Raw genomic sequence first — 18751 nt, forward strand, 5'->3', positions numbered from 1 at the left:
TTATGTGATAAAGCTGCAAGTCATAGGTATCTTGGGTGGTGTGGAGGTAAAAGAAGGACTTGAGCATCTTTATTGAACCAATGTCTTAAATTCTGGTTTTAGGAGCGAGTTCTGATATGTGTGCTGCAAAAAGAAAGTTATGTTGGAAGTGGAGTACGGGCTATATTATAATAACCTCACGCTGATGTACCTAGTGGTTTTTAATCCATAGTTTGACAGGGGCTTCATAACATGGAGCGAGTACACTACATTATAGGTACGTTATGGCTGAGGGTGAGGATCGCGGACGCAGCGCCAGAGCCACTATCAAACCATATTTTTTGTCGTTTTCTCAGCAGCCGCCGAGGCACTGCCACACACGGCGGGCAGAGCCGCCTCCGCAGCTTACCCCGGTCCGGGTCGCGCCGCGCCGGGAGAGACGTGAGTAGCCGTGGGAGGGTCGGTCAGCGGCGGCAGGCACTCTGCAGGGAGAGACGCAGCCTAAGCCTCTCCCCGCGGCTCTTCCCATTACCCCGATAACAGGCCGTGACCCAAAAGTTTCAGCACGTTCCCGGTTGTCGAAATCGCCGGGCGTCATGCCGCGGGGTGGGCTGCGGCGGTGCAAGGGGCTGCCGCACCGGCGGCAGCCAGGCGCAGGGCGGGATGGAGCCAGCTCTAAGTGGGGATGAGAAATGACCAATTTGCAATTACGCCGTCACGGGCCAGAAAAGCCGAAAGTGGTGGGGGATGCGGTTATCGATTCCAGTGTCTCCTCACGAGCTCGGCCGGTTCAGGTGCCCTCAGAGTTATGCACTAAAATACATGTGTAGGTAATAAAAAACCCCAAAAGGGCGCGGTGGCTGCTCGGAGGAGGGGCAGGAGCTTTGGGCTGGGGGCGGCGCACCCCCGGTATTTCTCTCTGCTCCCTCTAAATCCCGGAGGAGACACACTCTTGTGCCCGCGGTGGTGCCCCCCCACCTGAAAGAAAAGGGGAGCCCTTCCAGGGGGACACCCCGCGCGTGGGGCTCCAGCGCTCGCCGCGGTCGGGGTGATCGGTCTGCCTTCCGCCCCACCCCGCCCCTTCTCCCTTTACCTGCCGCCCGCCCGTCCCGTTCCCGCCCCGGCGGGGGGTGGTGGGCCCGTCCGCGGCGGGGGCAGCGGGGCGTGAGGCCTGTGGGTGGTGAAGAAGGCGGCGTGTGACAGATGTCCTCCTCTGACAGCTCTCGGTATCAGCCCAGTGGCTCCCTGCCATTGGCTCAGTGCAGCCGACCGGCAAGGCTGCTCGCTATAATAACACTATGCCTGCTAGCAGCGGCGGCTCAGTCGGCTCCGCGCCGCCGCGCCTCCCGCGGCAGCCAGCGCCGCGTCGAGCCTGAGGGGCTGCGCGCGCGCCGCGCCTCGGCCCGCCGCGCATGCCGCGCGGCCGCGGCCCTCCCCGCACAGGCGAGGCCGGCCCAAGCGCCCCGCCGCTGGCGGGGAGGCGGCCCCGGCCCCATGGAGTGCTACTACATTGTTATCAGCTCCGCGCACCTCAGCAACGGGCACTTTCGGAACATCAAGGGAGTTTTCCGAGGCCCCCTCAGCAAGAACGGGAACAAAACTCTGGTAATGGCTTCTTCTCTTGCCTCCCTTCTTTACGCTCCTTCCCTCCTTTTCGCAGCAGCGTTCTCCGGCTGGCTGGAAACCGCTGCGTGTGCACCGCTGGCGATGCGGGCAGACGGGGTGCTGGCCAGTGTTCTGCGCGGTCGATGGTGCCTTCGCCGCGGGGTTGCGGTGCCCTCGGCTCCCGCGCTCCGGGCTCCCCTCCCTGCCGGGGGCTGGCCCTGCCTCTCCGCCTTCCCTGGGGCAGGCTGTGCAGAGGTGGGCTAGGTGCTTGCACGTCCTTTCTCATCGGCTAACGTGGATGCTGGCTGGGGAGAGGCTGTGAAGGGAAAGACCGGACACCGTTCTCGGAGGGCAGCTGCAGGGCTCTGGGGCTTCCCCCGCCCTCAGCCCAGGGTGAGGTCGGGAAGAGGCGACAGTCCCTGTGCTGAGGCGGCTGGTGGGCATCACTAGGGCGAAGACGGCTCCGTCTTGGTGGCCAGGTGACAGACTCCATCACTCCCGGTGCCGAGGACAGCTGGACGTCCTGCCTGATAAAGTGAAAAAAAGACACGAAACTTGTTTTCTTGAGGTCCGAGCTGTTTGGGTACAGAGATTCATTTGTTCGGGAATAGCTTTAGAAATGCTATGCGGTTTTGTTTGTTGGCTGCCAAGTTTTTTTAAAGAAAAACTCTGGATTTGAAAGGAATTGATAGGTTTAGGCACTTTGGCCAGACACTCCGGGAAGTCTGCATAGTCTATTAACTCTCTTCCTGTATATGCATGCTGTAATTTGGTACCTTTACCTCTATTGGGTTTCCTACGGTTTTTACTGAGTTGTTTGGACTTGCTTTGCTACTATTACTGAACTTTAAGGGGAGAGTTATGATGCATTAGTATTGGCAATACATGTGCTTTACTGCCTGTTCATGTAAAAGGGATGCGGGATAACAGCAGGCTGGCTGAGCTTCATCACGTAGCATCTCAATCACAGCACAACAAAGTGTGGACAGATGTCTGGAGAGTAGGATGGAGCTGAAAGAGTGGCTTAGCCATGTTGTTTATCCCTCTCTCCCATCACCATCTTATTCCAAAATCCCCTTTGGAGGAGATGGAGCAGAACTTACTCACCACGTTATTCTTCCCTCGAATGCACGACCTATATTGATGGGGAATTTACTAAAGTACTTAACATTTGCTAGAGTTGGCAAGCTTGCAATTTCTCCCTAAATAAAGAGATTAAAGCAAGTCTGAGCCAAGTCATAAAAATAGTAACTACTACGAGAGAATCTGAGGCAGATTTTTGGACTGTTTCAAATGTAAAGTTCCTGCTTTTATGTTGTAAATCTTACCACAATTTCATTTGCTGGGGATTCTGCATATTTTTTTCTGCTAGAGATTGCATTCTTAGCATTTTAAATAAATATTTATAGTATCCATGAGATGGCAATATGTGAGTAATATTTCACTGTTACAGTTGCAAAACCAAGACCTACAGAAGAAATATTTGGTATACTTCAAATAATTATAGGACACGTTGCCTTCTTTCTACTAAGCAATTTCAGAGAAGATGTATTTGGCAGGACTGAGAATACTCTGATGCAACTTTTGGACTGTGTATTATCTTGTGATTTGTAACTGACTCTGCTTCAATGGCATTTTAGTCTTGCATCTGTAGGTTTTATTTTTGTTTTTAGCAACCTTGAATTCTCAACATTCCTGATACACTTTATTTACTAGTAAATGACCGTTTATATTGGGGAGGACTGATGTTAACTTAAAGTTCAAATAAATCTATTGTATAGATTTGAAACACTCTTACTCTGGAAATAAATTCAACCCTGCTCTTGAGTAAGACAGAATAGATGAGAGGGGAGAAAAGATGGTATTGGTGGAGGATTTGCCAGAAGAAGCCTTACCTTTAAAAGCTTTTGTTGTGGACAATGAGCAGCATAACTGTCGAAGTTTGTACTGGATTAAAAAGGGAGAGTTCTTCATGTTGACTTTGTGGACAGCAAAACAAGTCCTTCATTTTGAAATAAGTGGTATATATACAGACATCGAGACTTTAATTTATGTTTGAGTGACTTTATTTTTTTCCTGTAAAGGCAGTAAAGATACCATTGGGTTGTGATATGGAGTGATTGGATAGTTCAGACTAATAGTTTGGAAGCACTGAAATACATTTTAGCCAGCTTCCCTGGGAAACTGGGAAAATGTTACATTGTTTCAGATTATTAGATACTTTTATGTAAATAGGCTTTCAAACTTGAATAAAAATGTTTACTATTGCCAAGTAAAATATTATCTTTAGAAGTTTTGATAAGAATGTTATCTTTTAATCTGCTCTTGGTGTCTTCCATCCTAGAATAAGATTGAGAAACAGCAATTTATGAATCTCAAAACCAGAGGTATTCTAGAGCATACCTGGCTCAGACATAGCTTCCCATTTTGCTATAAAACTTTCAGTCTGTCTTCACCTATGCTCCAAGCTTTCTAAAATCACTGCTTCCTTGTAAACTGAGGAGAACCTGAAAACAGTCTCTGCTTGTACAGCATAGAATCACTTCTCTACAAAACTTAGGGTAAGTCATTAAGCTTTGCTTCTCTTAAAGAGTTCTGCCACCATGCTCTATCTAGAAAGAAAGATGACTATATTTGCCACAGCAGAATTTCACCTCAAGTAGGAAAATACTGGTCTTAGCCAAAAGATGAAGTTGTGATTTCAAGATAATATCAGGCAGTGTATCTTCAAACCCAGAGCTGGTTAGACTTCAGGAGAGGAAGGTCCTGGGAGCTTTTGGCTGCTGTCCAATGAGGAGTGACCTGGTATTCACCTGAAACTCATCCTTTTTTTTCCATACTCTCAAAGAGAGATAACAGAGAGTTTTCCCTGACTGTTTGTCCCTGCAGGTGATCCTTATGTGTTCATCCTCTACCTGCATCCTGTTTCACACAGAATTGGTCATTTTAAACTTTATGTTTTGTTTTAAAGCTCCTGGAAAGTAACAGGAAGAAAGAGCTAGAGACCCTTGCTCACCTAGAAGGGAACATGAAGCACAAAGCTGTGGCCTTCCAAAAAAATCTTCCTCAGTGGAGAGCATCAGAGAGTTACTTTTTGGTAAAAAAGGTGGAATAACAGTGTTTCTTCTTTCTAGTTCTCAAACATCACCTTTCTCTAAGTCTTATCTACCCATAATGCCTACTGAGTGCAGGGCTTTGAGTTGGGAGAAATAGAAAAGTGGGTCAGTGAAGATACAAAGTAGAAGAAGGAAGAGAAGGCCACAGTTCTGTTCCTTGAGGGAAGATGTAGGGGGAAAACCTGAGCTTGGAGAGACGTAAAAAGCACAGAGGGAATGAAGCACAGATCATCTAGTCTAACCCTCATGCTAAAAATAAGTCCACCTAGGTCAGGTCACACAGGAATACATCCAGGTGTGTTTTGAAAACCTCCAGAGAAGGAGACTCCACACTCTCCCTGGGCAGCCTGTGCCAGGGCTCCTTCACCCTCACAGTAAAATAGTTTTTTTCTTATGTTTAAGTGGAACTTTTTGTGTTCAAATTTCTTTACATTACCCCTAGTCCTATCACTGGACATAACAGAAAAAAGTGATGTCCCAACCTCCTGACATCCACCATTTAGATATATGTAAATGTTGGTGACATCCCCCCTGCAGTCTCCTCTTTTCTAGACTAAACAGCCCCAGTTACTGCAGCTGTTCCTCATAAGGAAGATGCTCCAGTCCCCTGATCATCTTGGTGGCCCTGTGCTGGACTCTCTCCAGAACCTCTCTGTCCCTTGAGCTGAGGAGCCCAGAACTGGACACAGGACTCCAGATGAGGCCTCACCAGGGCAGAGTAGAGGGGGAGCAGAACCTCCCTTGCCCTGCTGGCCACACTCTTCTTGATGCATCCCAGGATGCCATTGGCCTTCTTGGCCATGGGGGCACACTGCTGGCTCATGGTTAGTTTATCGACCAGGTCTCTCTGTGCAGAGCTGCTCTCTAGCAGGTCAACTGCCAGCCTGTACTGGTGCATGAGGTTGTTCCTCCCCAGGTGTAAGACTCTGCACTTGTCCTTGTTGAACCTCATGAGGATCCTCTCTGCCCAATTCTCAAGCCATTTGAGATCTTGAATGGCAGCACAGCCTTGGTTCTGTATCTTTCATCAGGACTTAACAGTAATGAAGAATTGGCCGTATAGGACTCGTTTACTTATTTTCATTGGACAAATACATTTGCTTTGTTGGTGTTGATGAGTAAAGTCATATTATGTGCCCAAGTAGGTTAGTGGCAAGTTTAGACATTCATATTTGCTGCTGTAATTCTAACTTTAAATGTCTTGTTGATACTGATAGAGAGTAGGTAAAATTAAAATTTCCTGGTAAGTAGTGGGTTAAAGGACTATAGCTTCAAATTTATTGAACTTTGAATTCTATTACTATGTAAAACAACCTCTATACACAAGGGATTTTGGAGTAGAATTGAAATAATGGTCCACAGCTCCAAAGGATGTAGGCATAACTCTTCTAAAAGTGTAATCAAACTCTTAACTCACTGTGATAAGCCTTGTAGAGATGAAGATCACAGGAACTTAAGGTGGCTACTATGTAGTACAGCTTGATCTTTCCCAGTCAGCTTGGACATGGGTGCAAAGAGTGTATGTTGACCTTCAAAATACAGTGGAGGTACAGCTCTCTCTAAAATGCTGTTGGATGTCCATTTAGACCATCTCTTATTAATCCAGTTGTTTGTACCATGAGTTATCTTGCCTCTTAGGTTTACTGAACAAAACTACTTTGAATTTTTATTTATATGCCTCTGTATGTGTCTTTCTCTGTATATAAATGTAACTACAGAAATACTCACAACTTATTAAAAAAGTCCTAGGGCTTAGTTACACTTGCCTAAAAACTCCATAGATTTCAAATAGTGGTATGCTAGTGTCTTCTGTGAAAATGCCACCTGTTGTTCAGACTGTCTGTTGTCTTTAGTTATTTTACACTTTGTAGAATATTTTTGTATTTCCAGATCAGCTAAAGTAAATATGTTGTGGTGGACATAAAATCTATTTTATGATAATTTTCATTATAAATATCTATACCTTACTACAGTAAGAAAGCAATAAACTATCTGTAAAGCATCTTTGTCTGATGAAGAGTATTGAAACTGTTGTATTTCTGAATGATCAGGTGGAAATGTCTCCTCATTTCAAGCCATCTAATACATATGTAAAATAACCAATACTTACCATAAGTTTATTTTAAATACTGGTAAAACCAGGTCCTGCAACTCTGTTTTCCACATTGTATATTGCCAGTAAATGAGACTAATTTTTAAATCATGTCTTATACATGCAGAATTTAGTGAAACTATTGCAATGTCTTGTTTTTCATCTTCAGCATTGCAGAGGAAGAGTTGGGAAGAGTTGTAGGGAAGAGTTTTTAGGCTGGAGTTATATTGGTTAAGGGAGAAATATCACCTCTTACTTGAATATTTATTTTTTTTCCCCATAGATCTGCTAATATCTTTGGGGTTTCAGTGTGCTCATGACCTGAGTTTGGAACTTGAAAATGTTCACATCTTTTCTATATGGGAAACTGAACGCCCCTAACTCATTAAAATGTTAAAACAACAACAAAAATATACCTAATTTAATTTGAATAGTTATTCAGTCTTACTTAAATCATGATTGAAAACCAACCACACAAGACAAAAAAATAATTTGGTAAAATGGAAGTAACAATAAAATCATGTCTGGATTCTACTTCTAGAGTTCGTTTATGTGAGTGGAAGTAACTCTTTACTTTTTTAAAATGTATTTGTAAAGCTATCAATAACAGTACTGAGTCAAAGCATCATCAACAGAGTCATTTTAGTGAACTGAGTGATGAGGGGGCTATCATAATTTGCTTTGGTGATGCAAGTGAATCTGAGAGGTCACGAATCTCATGCAGCGAGATGCTGCACTTCCATATCCATCAGACAGAGTGCATTGTCTAGTCCAAAAAAAAAACCAGTAGGAGCTGGAATCCAGCAGATTTAAACTGGGACAGCTTCTGTTTCAAAAGTACTACTGAGGCAGACTTTTGTACTGGAAAAGCTTAAATGCATGGTAGGCTTCAAACACATCAGTATTCTGTGGAATGTAATTAGGCTATTACCATGGTTAAATTAGTGTACTTGTTTAGTTTTGTCAGATCAAGGCTTTAAAGAGTAAGTCTGAGGAGAGCTTTTGCCTTGATTATTTTCTGCTGCAAATATCTGTAGCAATCTCTTAGCTAAAATATACATAACATTAATTTTAACATGTTGCTCAAACTGGGAAACAGCATTCCTAACATTGTTTTAACACCTTGCTAACAAGAAAACAGCAAGTTGGCTTCTCTGTTTTCAAAACTACACATTTTAGGATTCATTAAGCTTACAGAACCCTCTCAAGGTGCAGGATGCAATTCTAAAAGGTCTCAACTTTCCTGTATGCTGTTGGAACATATGGGTTTTCTGACCTTCCTATCAGCAGGGATTCAGTACTGGAAAAAAACACCCAAAACTAGTGAGGAGCACATCTAGAGGACACTGAGTAGTGGCCTTTTAATTTAGCACACTGTGTTTTCGAGTAGGACAAAGTAGCTGCAAGATCTGAAATGCCCCTAACTGGTGACAATTACAATATGTCCTTTTTTGAATGGCACTTAGGCACGCCAACAGGAGTAATTATTCTCTGCAAAAGTCAAAGCTATTGAATAGATGCATCTTGAGATGTGGTGGAGGACTGCGAGATAATCCTGCAGAATCAATCCAGAGCATTTTCTGTTCTTTAATATCTTAATACAGTTAATAATGATAGTGGCCTTATTTATAGCATAGATTCTTTAACACTGGCTGGTGGTGTTAGAGGAAAGTGAGTAGTTGTTTGCTCACTTATGATTCAAATGTAACAGAGGGAAGGGAAAGAACCTTCCTAATTTAGCTGTATCTGGCCAATCGCTTATAAACAAATACTAATCAGACATTTTTATTTTTCCACGCATTTTCAGAGTGAGAACAAACACTTTTTCTCCATTGCTCTTGAGAGACTGTTACATGATGAGCTGTGACTTAATGTTGTTTAAAAACCCTCAAAGTAAACAAAACAACATTTATTCACAAGGAGGGACAATATTTGTCATGTTTAACCTTATTTTTTTCAACAAAGATAAACTGCCTGAAGTTATAAGGAAAATGGAGTTTTAAACTCATAATGCAATTAATTTGTTTTGTAAAAATGTGTATGATTCCCTTCCTCTGAGGACTAGCCATGGCAGGAGTACAGATTGGGCAAAGCGTTTTGTTTTCCCTTAGCAGAGGGCGTTTGTTCTGAACCGAGTTGTGTGCAAACACAAATTTCTGTGGAGCCCTATTTAAAAAATAATTGTTCAGATAGTAAATTTGTGAATATTTTCAATATAGGTTTTTAAACGGTGGTAGTTAAACAGATAGCATTGTTATGAAGGAGATGCAAATTCTTTCCCCACAGCTCTAAGAGCAAATCTTCAAGTAAGGCCTGGAGAGTGGTCTCCAGGTGTCCTGTGTGGCATTGCATACAATTAAGAACAAGGTTTTGACTTACATTTCTTGAAATGTCTTAGAAAATGTTTAGACTTGGTTTGAGGAACTGAGGATTTTTTTTTTTCAGTATCTCATTGATATTCTTGGTTTGTACAAATGATTTAGGACTTGTCAGGCTTTTTGTCTGACCATGCTGATTTGTGTTTCTGTAAAGTTTTGGTTTGTTTCTGTCAAAAATGATGTTTTTAGAGAGACTTCTTTCCTCAAATAGCAGGTAATCAGGCTACCTCCTCTGGGACCAAGTTCAACTTAAATATTCATGCTTCTAGATTTCTCACTGTTAGCATATAGCCATATTACTTACATTGGCCTAGCCCTGGTGAGGTTGCTTTCTTTAAAATATTGTAGTGCAAAATGTCTGGTAAAATTTGCCTTTTCACCTTATAGGAAGAAGTTTCTGGACTAGGACAACTGCTTCTTTTTCAGCTTACCAATAACGTATTTCCACAGCAAATACGAATCAATGTGTCTGGCACCTGTAAGACTGTAATAATAAAAAAAAAAAATAAGTTTTTTGTGTGTCGGTATCCATAAAGCATGTGGATTTCTTTTTTTTTTTTTTTTTTTTTTTTTTCCAGTAAGTACACTTACAATTTAATTTAAGTGGCAGAATCTAATTACTCTTTTAGGGTATCTGTTGAAATAGCTGCAGATTCTAAGTGTTTAATTTCTGCTGGAAGTGTTAATAACAGGAGACCACAGTACTCCTTATAGAATAGCATATCAGTTACTGCATAAAATGGATTTTGAGAAAATATCTGAAGTTAAAGCTTAAGGAACACTCTTGTGTCTGTATAGGATTGACACATTCAGGGATCTAGCTGAGCAGTCCATGAAATAATCTGAGGCTGTATTTATAAAGTAAAATCCTTCTTATTTCATTTTTTTAAAAAATAGTCATTTTTTAAACATAGAATTATTTAGGGAAGTTTGCTTAGAGATGTTTAATTGTATAAGATGTTTGGTCTTGCTCTATTGGAACCAGTTGGCTTTATCTGAAAGAGAATGGTGCAGACAGAAATGTTCAGTCAGAGCCTTACCCATCTCTAAACCTGGCTGTCCCAGGCTTAGCATGTAGATCTTAGACTGTTCCCAGTTTGCGGGGTTTTTTCTGCCCTTTTCAGCTTCACTGCTTCTCCATGTTTGGTGAAAAAGACATGCAGTCCTCTAATTTCATGCTGAATTGATTTCTTGGTTAATTGCTGGTCATGCTGGGCAGTAGCAGGGGGTAGCCATGAGGGGTGCTAGGGAGGTATGGATAGGGAAGTGACCTGAGCAGCATACGGGTACTGGGTGTGGGACAGCACTTTGCCTTTCCACACTGTGATAAAGCTGTTATGGCCTTTGGAAAAGGTAGGGTTTTTTTGAAATGTGCTTGTGGCTACAATAATAAACTTCTCTGGACTAACAGAATTTAATTAATTGGTAAAAGTAAGAAACTTTTACCTTATGGGGTTTTTTTTGGTGTTAGCACTTTTGGTATGTCTGAATAATTTCCTTTTATACCTCCAAATATTAATACCGAGGAAAGCAGAAAACTTGTAGGAAATACCAAGGATAACTTACTCACTTAATTACTGGAAAACTTATTTTTGCTGCCCTTCTGTTAACACTACAAGAAGATGTTTATCTGGATGTTAATTATTGACTACTTAATCATCTGGTGTAGTTTCTTCAATTAAAAAAAAAAAAACAACAAAGAACTGGTATACATAACTTTATAACAGAGTTGTTGGGCTTCTTATATGCTTGCAACATAGCACACTAGACTATAGTCTCTAGAAGTTTTTTTAAAAGTATTGTATTTTTACAAAATATTCTTTATTGTCACAAAACCCCAAACTCATGAAAGTTTAGATTTTTTTTTTAAATGTGAGGCTCTGGAGACTTAAAATTAATTAGATTAATTATATAAAAAACATGATCTTTCACATGAACAGTAAACTGTTTATGTAAAAAAAAACAGGGTTTTTTGTAGACTTTTTAAAAAGCAAAATATATTTTGTTATTTATTCCTAAAATACAGTTAGTTCATGTTTTAGAATACTCTCAGGTTAGCAGTGGAATATAGTGCTGAATAAATTTGGAAGTTTCTGGTCCTTTTCATTGATTTTTCTAATAGGAGGGCTGATTTTCTGATAGTGCTAATGAAACTTTTCTCTTATGAGAGAGAAAAATAAAGATAATATTTGCTTGTCCTTCTGCTGTGCAAATGAGACACTAAATTACCTGATACGTGTTTGTTTGGCAAACAGTGAATGGAACTGAACTAGTAGGTAGAATTAAGAACTAGAAGGAGATGGAAAGTTTTTGAAGGAGCACTTCCAAAGGGTTATAGACTTGTAATACTAATGGCCTGTTGAGCAGAGGCAGAAGCTTGCTAACCAACAGGATGTCAAAATACTTGACAGTTTTTTTAATGAAACACTTTTGAGTGCTCATGGGTATGGAAGTGATAAGGCAATGTAATTAGAAAAACTCCACTGAAACCCAGTAGCTGTAGTATTAGGCTGGCAACTGCAGGTGATGATAGAGTGTGCCCAGAGTGGACCTCCTTCATAAATAACCAAACTAAAAAAAGAAAAGCAGAGTTTTCCAATGTGCTTGTATTGAAGGGGAAACTGCATCTAGGTATGCAAAGGAAACAAAAATATCCAATCTATTTCATCCAGAGAAAGCAAATGTTACTGAACAATAGCAAACAATTATGGTGAGTAATGATAATATGTAACTGGAGACTGAGAATAACTAGCTCGGGGACAAAGGTTTGTCTGTCAATGTCAGCATATTTGTGGTGACTGTATCGGTCTTGTTCATGTTCTTACTTTGAGAAATTGGACAAACTTGGAGAATTTATGCTCCTACTCCTTCTGGAGGTGTGTGGTGGGAGGCAATGGTCACAAGCTGGGACATCGGAAATATTATCAGGTCCAAGGAAAAAGAAAAAAAAATTGAGGGAGGTCAAACACTGGAAGAGGTTGCCAGTGACACTATGGAATCTTTGTCTTTGGAGTTGCTCAGAAGTTATCTGAACAGCCTTGATACACTTGGCAGTGCTTTTAAAGCAAGGTGTAGGACTAAGTGTTCTTTCCATCCTCAGCCAATGTTAAAATTCCATGTTTGATCTGTAGGAGAGCAGCTTTTAATTTCATCTTCTGTAACAAGATTCCTTGGGGAGCAAAGCATATCATTGCTGTGATGTCCTCCTTATGCATCATTTGGGACCACTGGGTGCTTGTGGCTCACCTTGTCCCAGATGATTGCTGGCTGGCAGGGGTGCTGTCTCCACTGACTTTCTCTGGGGATCTCCTAATCTGTCAGAGTTCTGATATACAGTGCATTTCAGCTCTGAGTAACAAATAAATGCAACTATTGAACCTACTTACGATTTCATTTTAGAGATTCCTGAGCTGAGTCATGCAATTCATAGTCGGTGATCCAACTTGTAATGAAGAAAGATGATGGGCTTGAACCTGTCCAAAACTAATTCATCTTTAGCTCTTGCACATCTTGTGCGTGATCAGCAGTATTTTATTGATTACACTTTTCATATTAAGAAAAAGCTGGAGTATATGATCTTAATTTTGGAAAGGCTTTTAAAAGGTACTCAGGAGTGCTGCCAATAGAGGAATTGATTTATTGTCATTAGAACAGCATTATGCAGAGGCAAGAAAAACTCAAGTTGAGCATTTTCCAAAAGCATTGTGTTCTGCGCTCCTGCATTACTGAAGATGCAGATTGTTGTGAAGAGGGAAAAATAAAGAACAAGCCAGAAAGCTTATTTTCTTCAGCCCATAGAACTCTAGCACTATAGGATGGACAGTATAATTCCATATTGTTTATTGTTGTATTGTTCCATATAAGTTTGAGTACTTCCAGGAAATTGTTCAGGTATTTCGCAGCCTTTCATACAGTGGGTATGGTATGCTTATAGGTTGATTTTGAGTTTTCGTGCACGTATATGATTAGATATAAATGTAGAATCTAAACTATTATTGAATATTATATGTATATATTATCTTAAATAGTTCTCCATATTATGCTTTTAATATACAGTCTGCATATTCAGATCTATTGTTTAACGTAGTGGTGAGGCATCATACTAATATCTTACAGTTTACATAAAGCAAATCTGGTTATGAGAGAAGGCAGGTGCCTGAATCTGTCTTTGTTGGTAAGAGAAGGCTATTTCATGCAGACAGTTTCCAATTAATTGAGTGGAACTGAGCAGAAGACTAACTTTGGAGAAGTCTCCATAGAGCAAATCTGTCCATGTGAAGACTGTGTATGTTCTTCCTTATTTCCATTACATGTAGCAGAAATGTTGAGCTTTCCTTCAATTGTTCTGGTTGCTGCAGACCAGGAAATGGCTAATGCTGACCACATTGTAGCCAAGAGATGAATGTTGGATTTCATTTCAAATCAGTTAGCAGAGTAACTGGACCCACGCATAATTGCCTTCTAAAAAAATCTATCAGAGGTTTGACGCATAGGAAATGTGAAAGCTACAATATGGAATAAATTATCAAATGGCTCAAGTTCAGTGTCTCTTTGAAGACTCTTGGGGTTGGGAAAAGAGGAAATTACATTTGTATTTTACACCTGCCAAATTGAATTACGGCAACAAATCTGTACAATTATAATTTGGAGACCATGATTTATTATCAGAGTTAGGTTATTAGATGCAGGACTACACTTGAAGGTTCAAATTGGATTCTTAGAAAGAGTCCCTTACATGAATGACCCATACAGAAATCAGTGTTTTCATCTCTTCTATTTTAAGAATTTTGAATTATATTGTAGAGTGATTCATCTGTTATTTCCTCATCTCTTCATCAGTGAGACACAGAAGAAATTGTTCCTTTGATTGTTTCCCTGCAAATGTGAAATCTTACAGTTTCTTCTCTTTTCAACAGATATTCATAAATCCAATTAACATTAATGAGTCTCACATGGGCATCAATAGAAAAAAAATGGACCACTTGTCTATTAATATGTGTTAAACTGCAGAAAAAAAAAAAAATGAAGAAAAAGCTCTTAGTGAATTACAGGGTACAAAGTCAGTAGCTTCTATCTCACTTTTGCAGTAGCTAACACATTTCCTTGGTTCTCTCTCCCCTGTCAAAGGTCCATGTATGACCTATAAATGCAGGATAAGCAGTGCTATTGGCGAAGTGGAGAGTGGTATTATTACTTCCAGTTCTAAGATTAATTACTAATAGGTCACATTTTCAACCAAATGGCAGGATTACAATGGGCTTAATGTGACTGTACTTCTGTCTCATGACATAACTCTATAGGAACAGTGTGAAAAGAAGTAAAATAATATTAGTATCTCAGTGACCTATAAAGGAGAATTACTTAGTGCACCTCTTCTTCAGAGATTCTTCCATCATTCCCCTAAAGAGTAAGGCTGACATTGCAAGAAATCAGTGACGTTTTGTATTATTCAATAATATTTCTTGTTTACCTGGGTGTACTTCTTAGAGCAGCTGTGACTTTCCCATGACACAGAAGGCTTTAATCAAGCTTAGTGGTGCTAGCAAGTGAATAGGGTCTTAGTAAATGAGATACTGACCTCTTGAAAAGCACCTGCTCCTCTTGCTGGAAAGACAGTCCCAACATGGGGAATTTTGCTTAATTTAATTCATTGTCAATTAACACCAACTTTTGACTACTGGTTTGGGTACTGGGAAAGAAGGCTTAAACTGAGGAAATACTTATTCAAATTTTGCAATGGCAGGCCTGTGGGGGTTGGGGTGATGGGTGGCTCACAGCAGCATCATAACCAACCACAATGGGCACAGAGTCCACTGCAGGTCTTCCCCATGACCCATCCCCCTCATCCTCAACCTGTCTTGTACCCCAATATACCTTCTTTGTCACAGCTGACATGCAAAAAGGCTTCAAGGAGCTCATTGGAGTATAAAGACACTAAAGGTCCCTTCTAACCCCTACCATTCTACGAAACCATATGGTCTATAAGAATCATAAGATCACTTCAGAGGTTTAGAAATAGCATGTTTATTAGCTGTAGGTGCTGTAAAATTTTACTTTTAATGAATAGCCATAAATACTCAGTATAGTTATGTTTCCATATGAACCTTTTTGCAGTTTGGTTCAGAATTGAAGGCATCATCATTCACATCAAAGAAAGAACAATAAAAGTCTCTTTGGTTGACCCCCTCGTCCCTAGCCATCTAGGAGGATCATGTCTATTGTTTCATGGAAGTATAGATTACAACTCACTCCATGTAAGATGACTGTGCACAGCTATATAAGATGCTCTATGCTTTAAAATAATGGTTGTTGCACTTTTGTCAGGAGGTGTTTCCTGGTACTATTATTATTTTGTGTTATTTGAACTTGAGCCCATTTTATCCTGGCTAATTATTGACCCTCCTCAATGGTTACATCTTTTTAGATATTTGTAAGCTGTAAGAATCCTCATTACTTGCATCTTTTCCAAGCTTGGCATGCTTAGCTGTTTTCCTCTTTATTCACACATCAATTCTTCTAGTCTTGATTATGATGTGGGGTTTTTTTTAATTTACTCCAGTGTTTCAACATAAATCTATCAAAATGGTTCCCAGCAGTCCATATAAAAGCTGAACATAGAGGAAGTCCATGGATGTTGCTACTGGTTCCTTGATGTATAGATATTTGGTGGTGTGTCACGCAGTTTGTGTTTATAGTGGCATGTGCTTATTCTATACATAATCTCACTAGCATCATTGGGACCACTCACTTCGTCCTGTTCTAATCACTTTTCTAATTCCCTCCCCATCTCCTCAAGTTCCTTGTCACAAATGCAGCATTTGGTTGTGGGTAAAAGTTTTCTGGAGTCTTTGGGTATGCTACGACTTATGTGCTGCCTTCTATGTAGCAGATCTAATTTTCAACTTCTGGGGAAGGTGTTTAGATAAATCCCTGATTGTAACACATGTAAGACAGACTTATTTGTATTTCTAAGAATAATGTGGTCCTTGCAAGGAGCTGGCAGATTTATTTCCACCTGCACTATTAATTGTTCAAACTTTTATATGTGTGCATATATATTTGTTCTTTCACTTGTGAAAGAACAGAAATAAATATGAAGCATTTCCACAGTTGGAGACATAAATTTTACTTCTGATCTCTTTGTCTGTTAATCTTTGCCTCATTTCCCTTCTGTTTTTTTGCCTTTCAGTAGAAAATCTACCTAGCTTTGTTAACATTGTGCTATTATCCTGATCTGTGCGAAACTCATCTCAATAGGGACTTCCATTTTCTGTTGTTGCTCCATGACCTCCCACTCCACTTCAGCTGACTCTTCTTCCATGCTTTTTCTGGTTAGTGGGATGACCTAAATACACTGAGGCTTTCTTTTGGAGAGAAAAAAAAAACCAAAATGATTGCTCCTTTTAGTGCAAATATTTGGAAATACCTGCATTGTGTTGAACTTAGATTTTACTGTTGATTCTTATATAGCTTTTCAATTTTATTTTATCCATTTTACCATGCTGACTAAAATGGCATTCCCATTGCTTACCATCTGCCATGACTTCAGGTTTTTACATCATTTCTTTGTAGACTGAATTTTTAAAATGGCAAACAGAAATTGGATGAAGTTGAGCCTCACAGCAGACAAATGGTAGTCACCAATATCTCTAAGTTATGTTTTGTTGCAAGTAAAAAATGAGAAAAAATGTTAATTTAATCTCAAGAATGATACTGCTGTTGTATCATCTGTTTCCCAGGGATGCTGTAGACTGCCAGGCTGCAGAAATACTTCTTGTTGTCAACTTTTTCATAATGTGATTAGCTCTTAAATGTCAGTTCCCTTTCACTGCGGGGAAGTGCAGGATGTAACTTGCTGAGATTTCATGTTACTTTGCTTTGGGGCAAATGTGTTGTTTTCTTTTGTCCCTTCCTCTGTGCTGGGGAGCAGGATGCTTGGAATATGATGCTAACTTGCCAGCTGGGGTGGCACTGCTACCTAGTGTTGATTCCAGTTAGAGTATCAACCTTTGAAATTAATAGAGAACACATCATAAAACTTTCAAATGCAATGTTGACAAGCTAATATGAGTTCTTGAACACTTAAAAAAATTAAAAGTCCTGGGATGCCAGGACTGTCTGGTGAGCAATCATCTTCATGACAAAGTTCTGCATTTGAGAAATACCTCAAGAAAATAAACAGATTTAGTGATTCCTTGACGTTGCCAAGACTTCAAAAAATTAAACAAACTTTAGGTTTTTTGTTTTGCTGCCCTTTCCTGTTCTCCTGTTCAATTTCTTTTATACCTGTCATTTGAAGGAGCTAGGGCTGCCTACAACTAGATTACTTGCTAAAGATGATTTGCTAAATGCAATTCTGTGATATAGTCTCTGTCCTTTGCAACGTCTGTCTCATGCTCCTACTTCACTTTTCTCATGTGCTCTTTATTGCATATTTTTCCTTTCTGTCTGTAACTCCATTCTGCTGTTTTTTTTTAAATAAAATTTCATCTTTGTTCTGTTTCATATTTCCAGCCTTTACAAGTTATTTCTCAAAACCAGATGCCATTTTGTAAATAGATTAACTGCCATTGGTCAATCAGAAAATAAGAATTCATATTCTGAGCTTTTGTTTTGACTTTTTTTTTGTTAGAAGTAAAGAAATGAATCAAGTTTCTAATGCAGTCTTAATTGCTTTGCCTGGGTATTCGTCAGGTCTGCTACAGATTTAATGATATTGCAGCTGGCATTTAGCTGATTGGAAAAACATGACAATTTCTGTATTTAGATACAGCAAATGAGAGAATGGTAAAACTGGTTTATGGTACTCTATGTTCACTGCTTGTAATACATTTGCTCCTGTGCGTGGTTACAAGTCAGAAAAATCCTCATAAAGCCTGACTAGAAGGAATTCAGAAGTTTATGTTTCTAAATGAGCACTGATTTCCTAACATAGGCAATAGATTTTCTGTTTCCTTTAATGTTGTCTGCATTTCAGAGGTAAATTAAATTAATCCCATGGTAAATTCATACATGCAGTCAATCCTCTCACTGCCAAGCTTTTGCTGTTAGTCTTGGAAACATTGTTTTTTATTATTAGACTTAGTAAGTCTTGCATATTGAGGCCAAGATATGTATCAGTGGTTCTCATCTCATTCTTCCTGAAGCATTTATTTCACTCATTTACAGTGTTTGAAACAACATATTACAACTTCTCAGTAAGTGACAGCTTTTAAAATAGAGACATGTCTTGCTTTTACACTAATATTGCTGGAAAGGTGAACTCATGCTGGATGCCATCTCAAAACACATGAAGAAAAAGATGGTTATCCACGGGACTCAGCATGGATTCACCAAGGGGAAGTTCTGCTTGACCAACCTGATAGCCTTCTATGAAAGTATGACTGGATGGCTAGATGAGGGGAGAGCATCGAATGTCATCTACCTTGACTTCATTAAGGCTTTTGACACTGTCTCCAGTTACATCCTCATCAGAAAGCTCAAGCAGTGTGGCTTGGATGAGTGGACAGTGAGGTGGATCGAGAGCTGGCAGAATAACAGAGCCCAGAGGGTGTTGATGAATGGTGCAGAATCTAGTTGGA

At 40.1% G+C, this 18751-nt stretch overlaps 1 protein-coding gene across 1 annotated transcript in view; it reads left to right on the forward strand.

The window, feature by feature from the left end:
* Positions 1–1470: 1470 nt before the first annotated feature.
* The window catches only part of ZNF804A (zinc finger protein 804A), a 172309-nt gene continuing 155028 nt past the window's right edge, over positions 1471–18751 (forward strand). Inside the window, exon 1 of the mRNA XM_062002927.1 lies at positions 1471–1584. Coding sequence (XP_061858911.1) covers positions 1474–1584 — 111 coding nt within the window. The 5' untranslated portion in view covers positions 1471–1473. The remainder of the gene's footprint in view (positions 1585–18751) is intronic.

The sequence above is a fragment of the Colius striatus genome, chromosome 9 (genome assembly GCF_028858725.1).
Source record: "Colius striatus isolate bColStr4 chromosome 9, bColStr4.1.hap1, whole genome shotgun sequence".
Classification (NCBI taxonomy): Eukaryota; Metazoa; Chordata; class Aves; order Coliiformes; family Coliidae; genus Colius; species Colius striatus.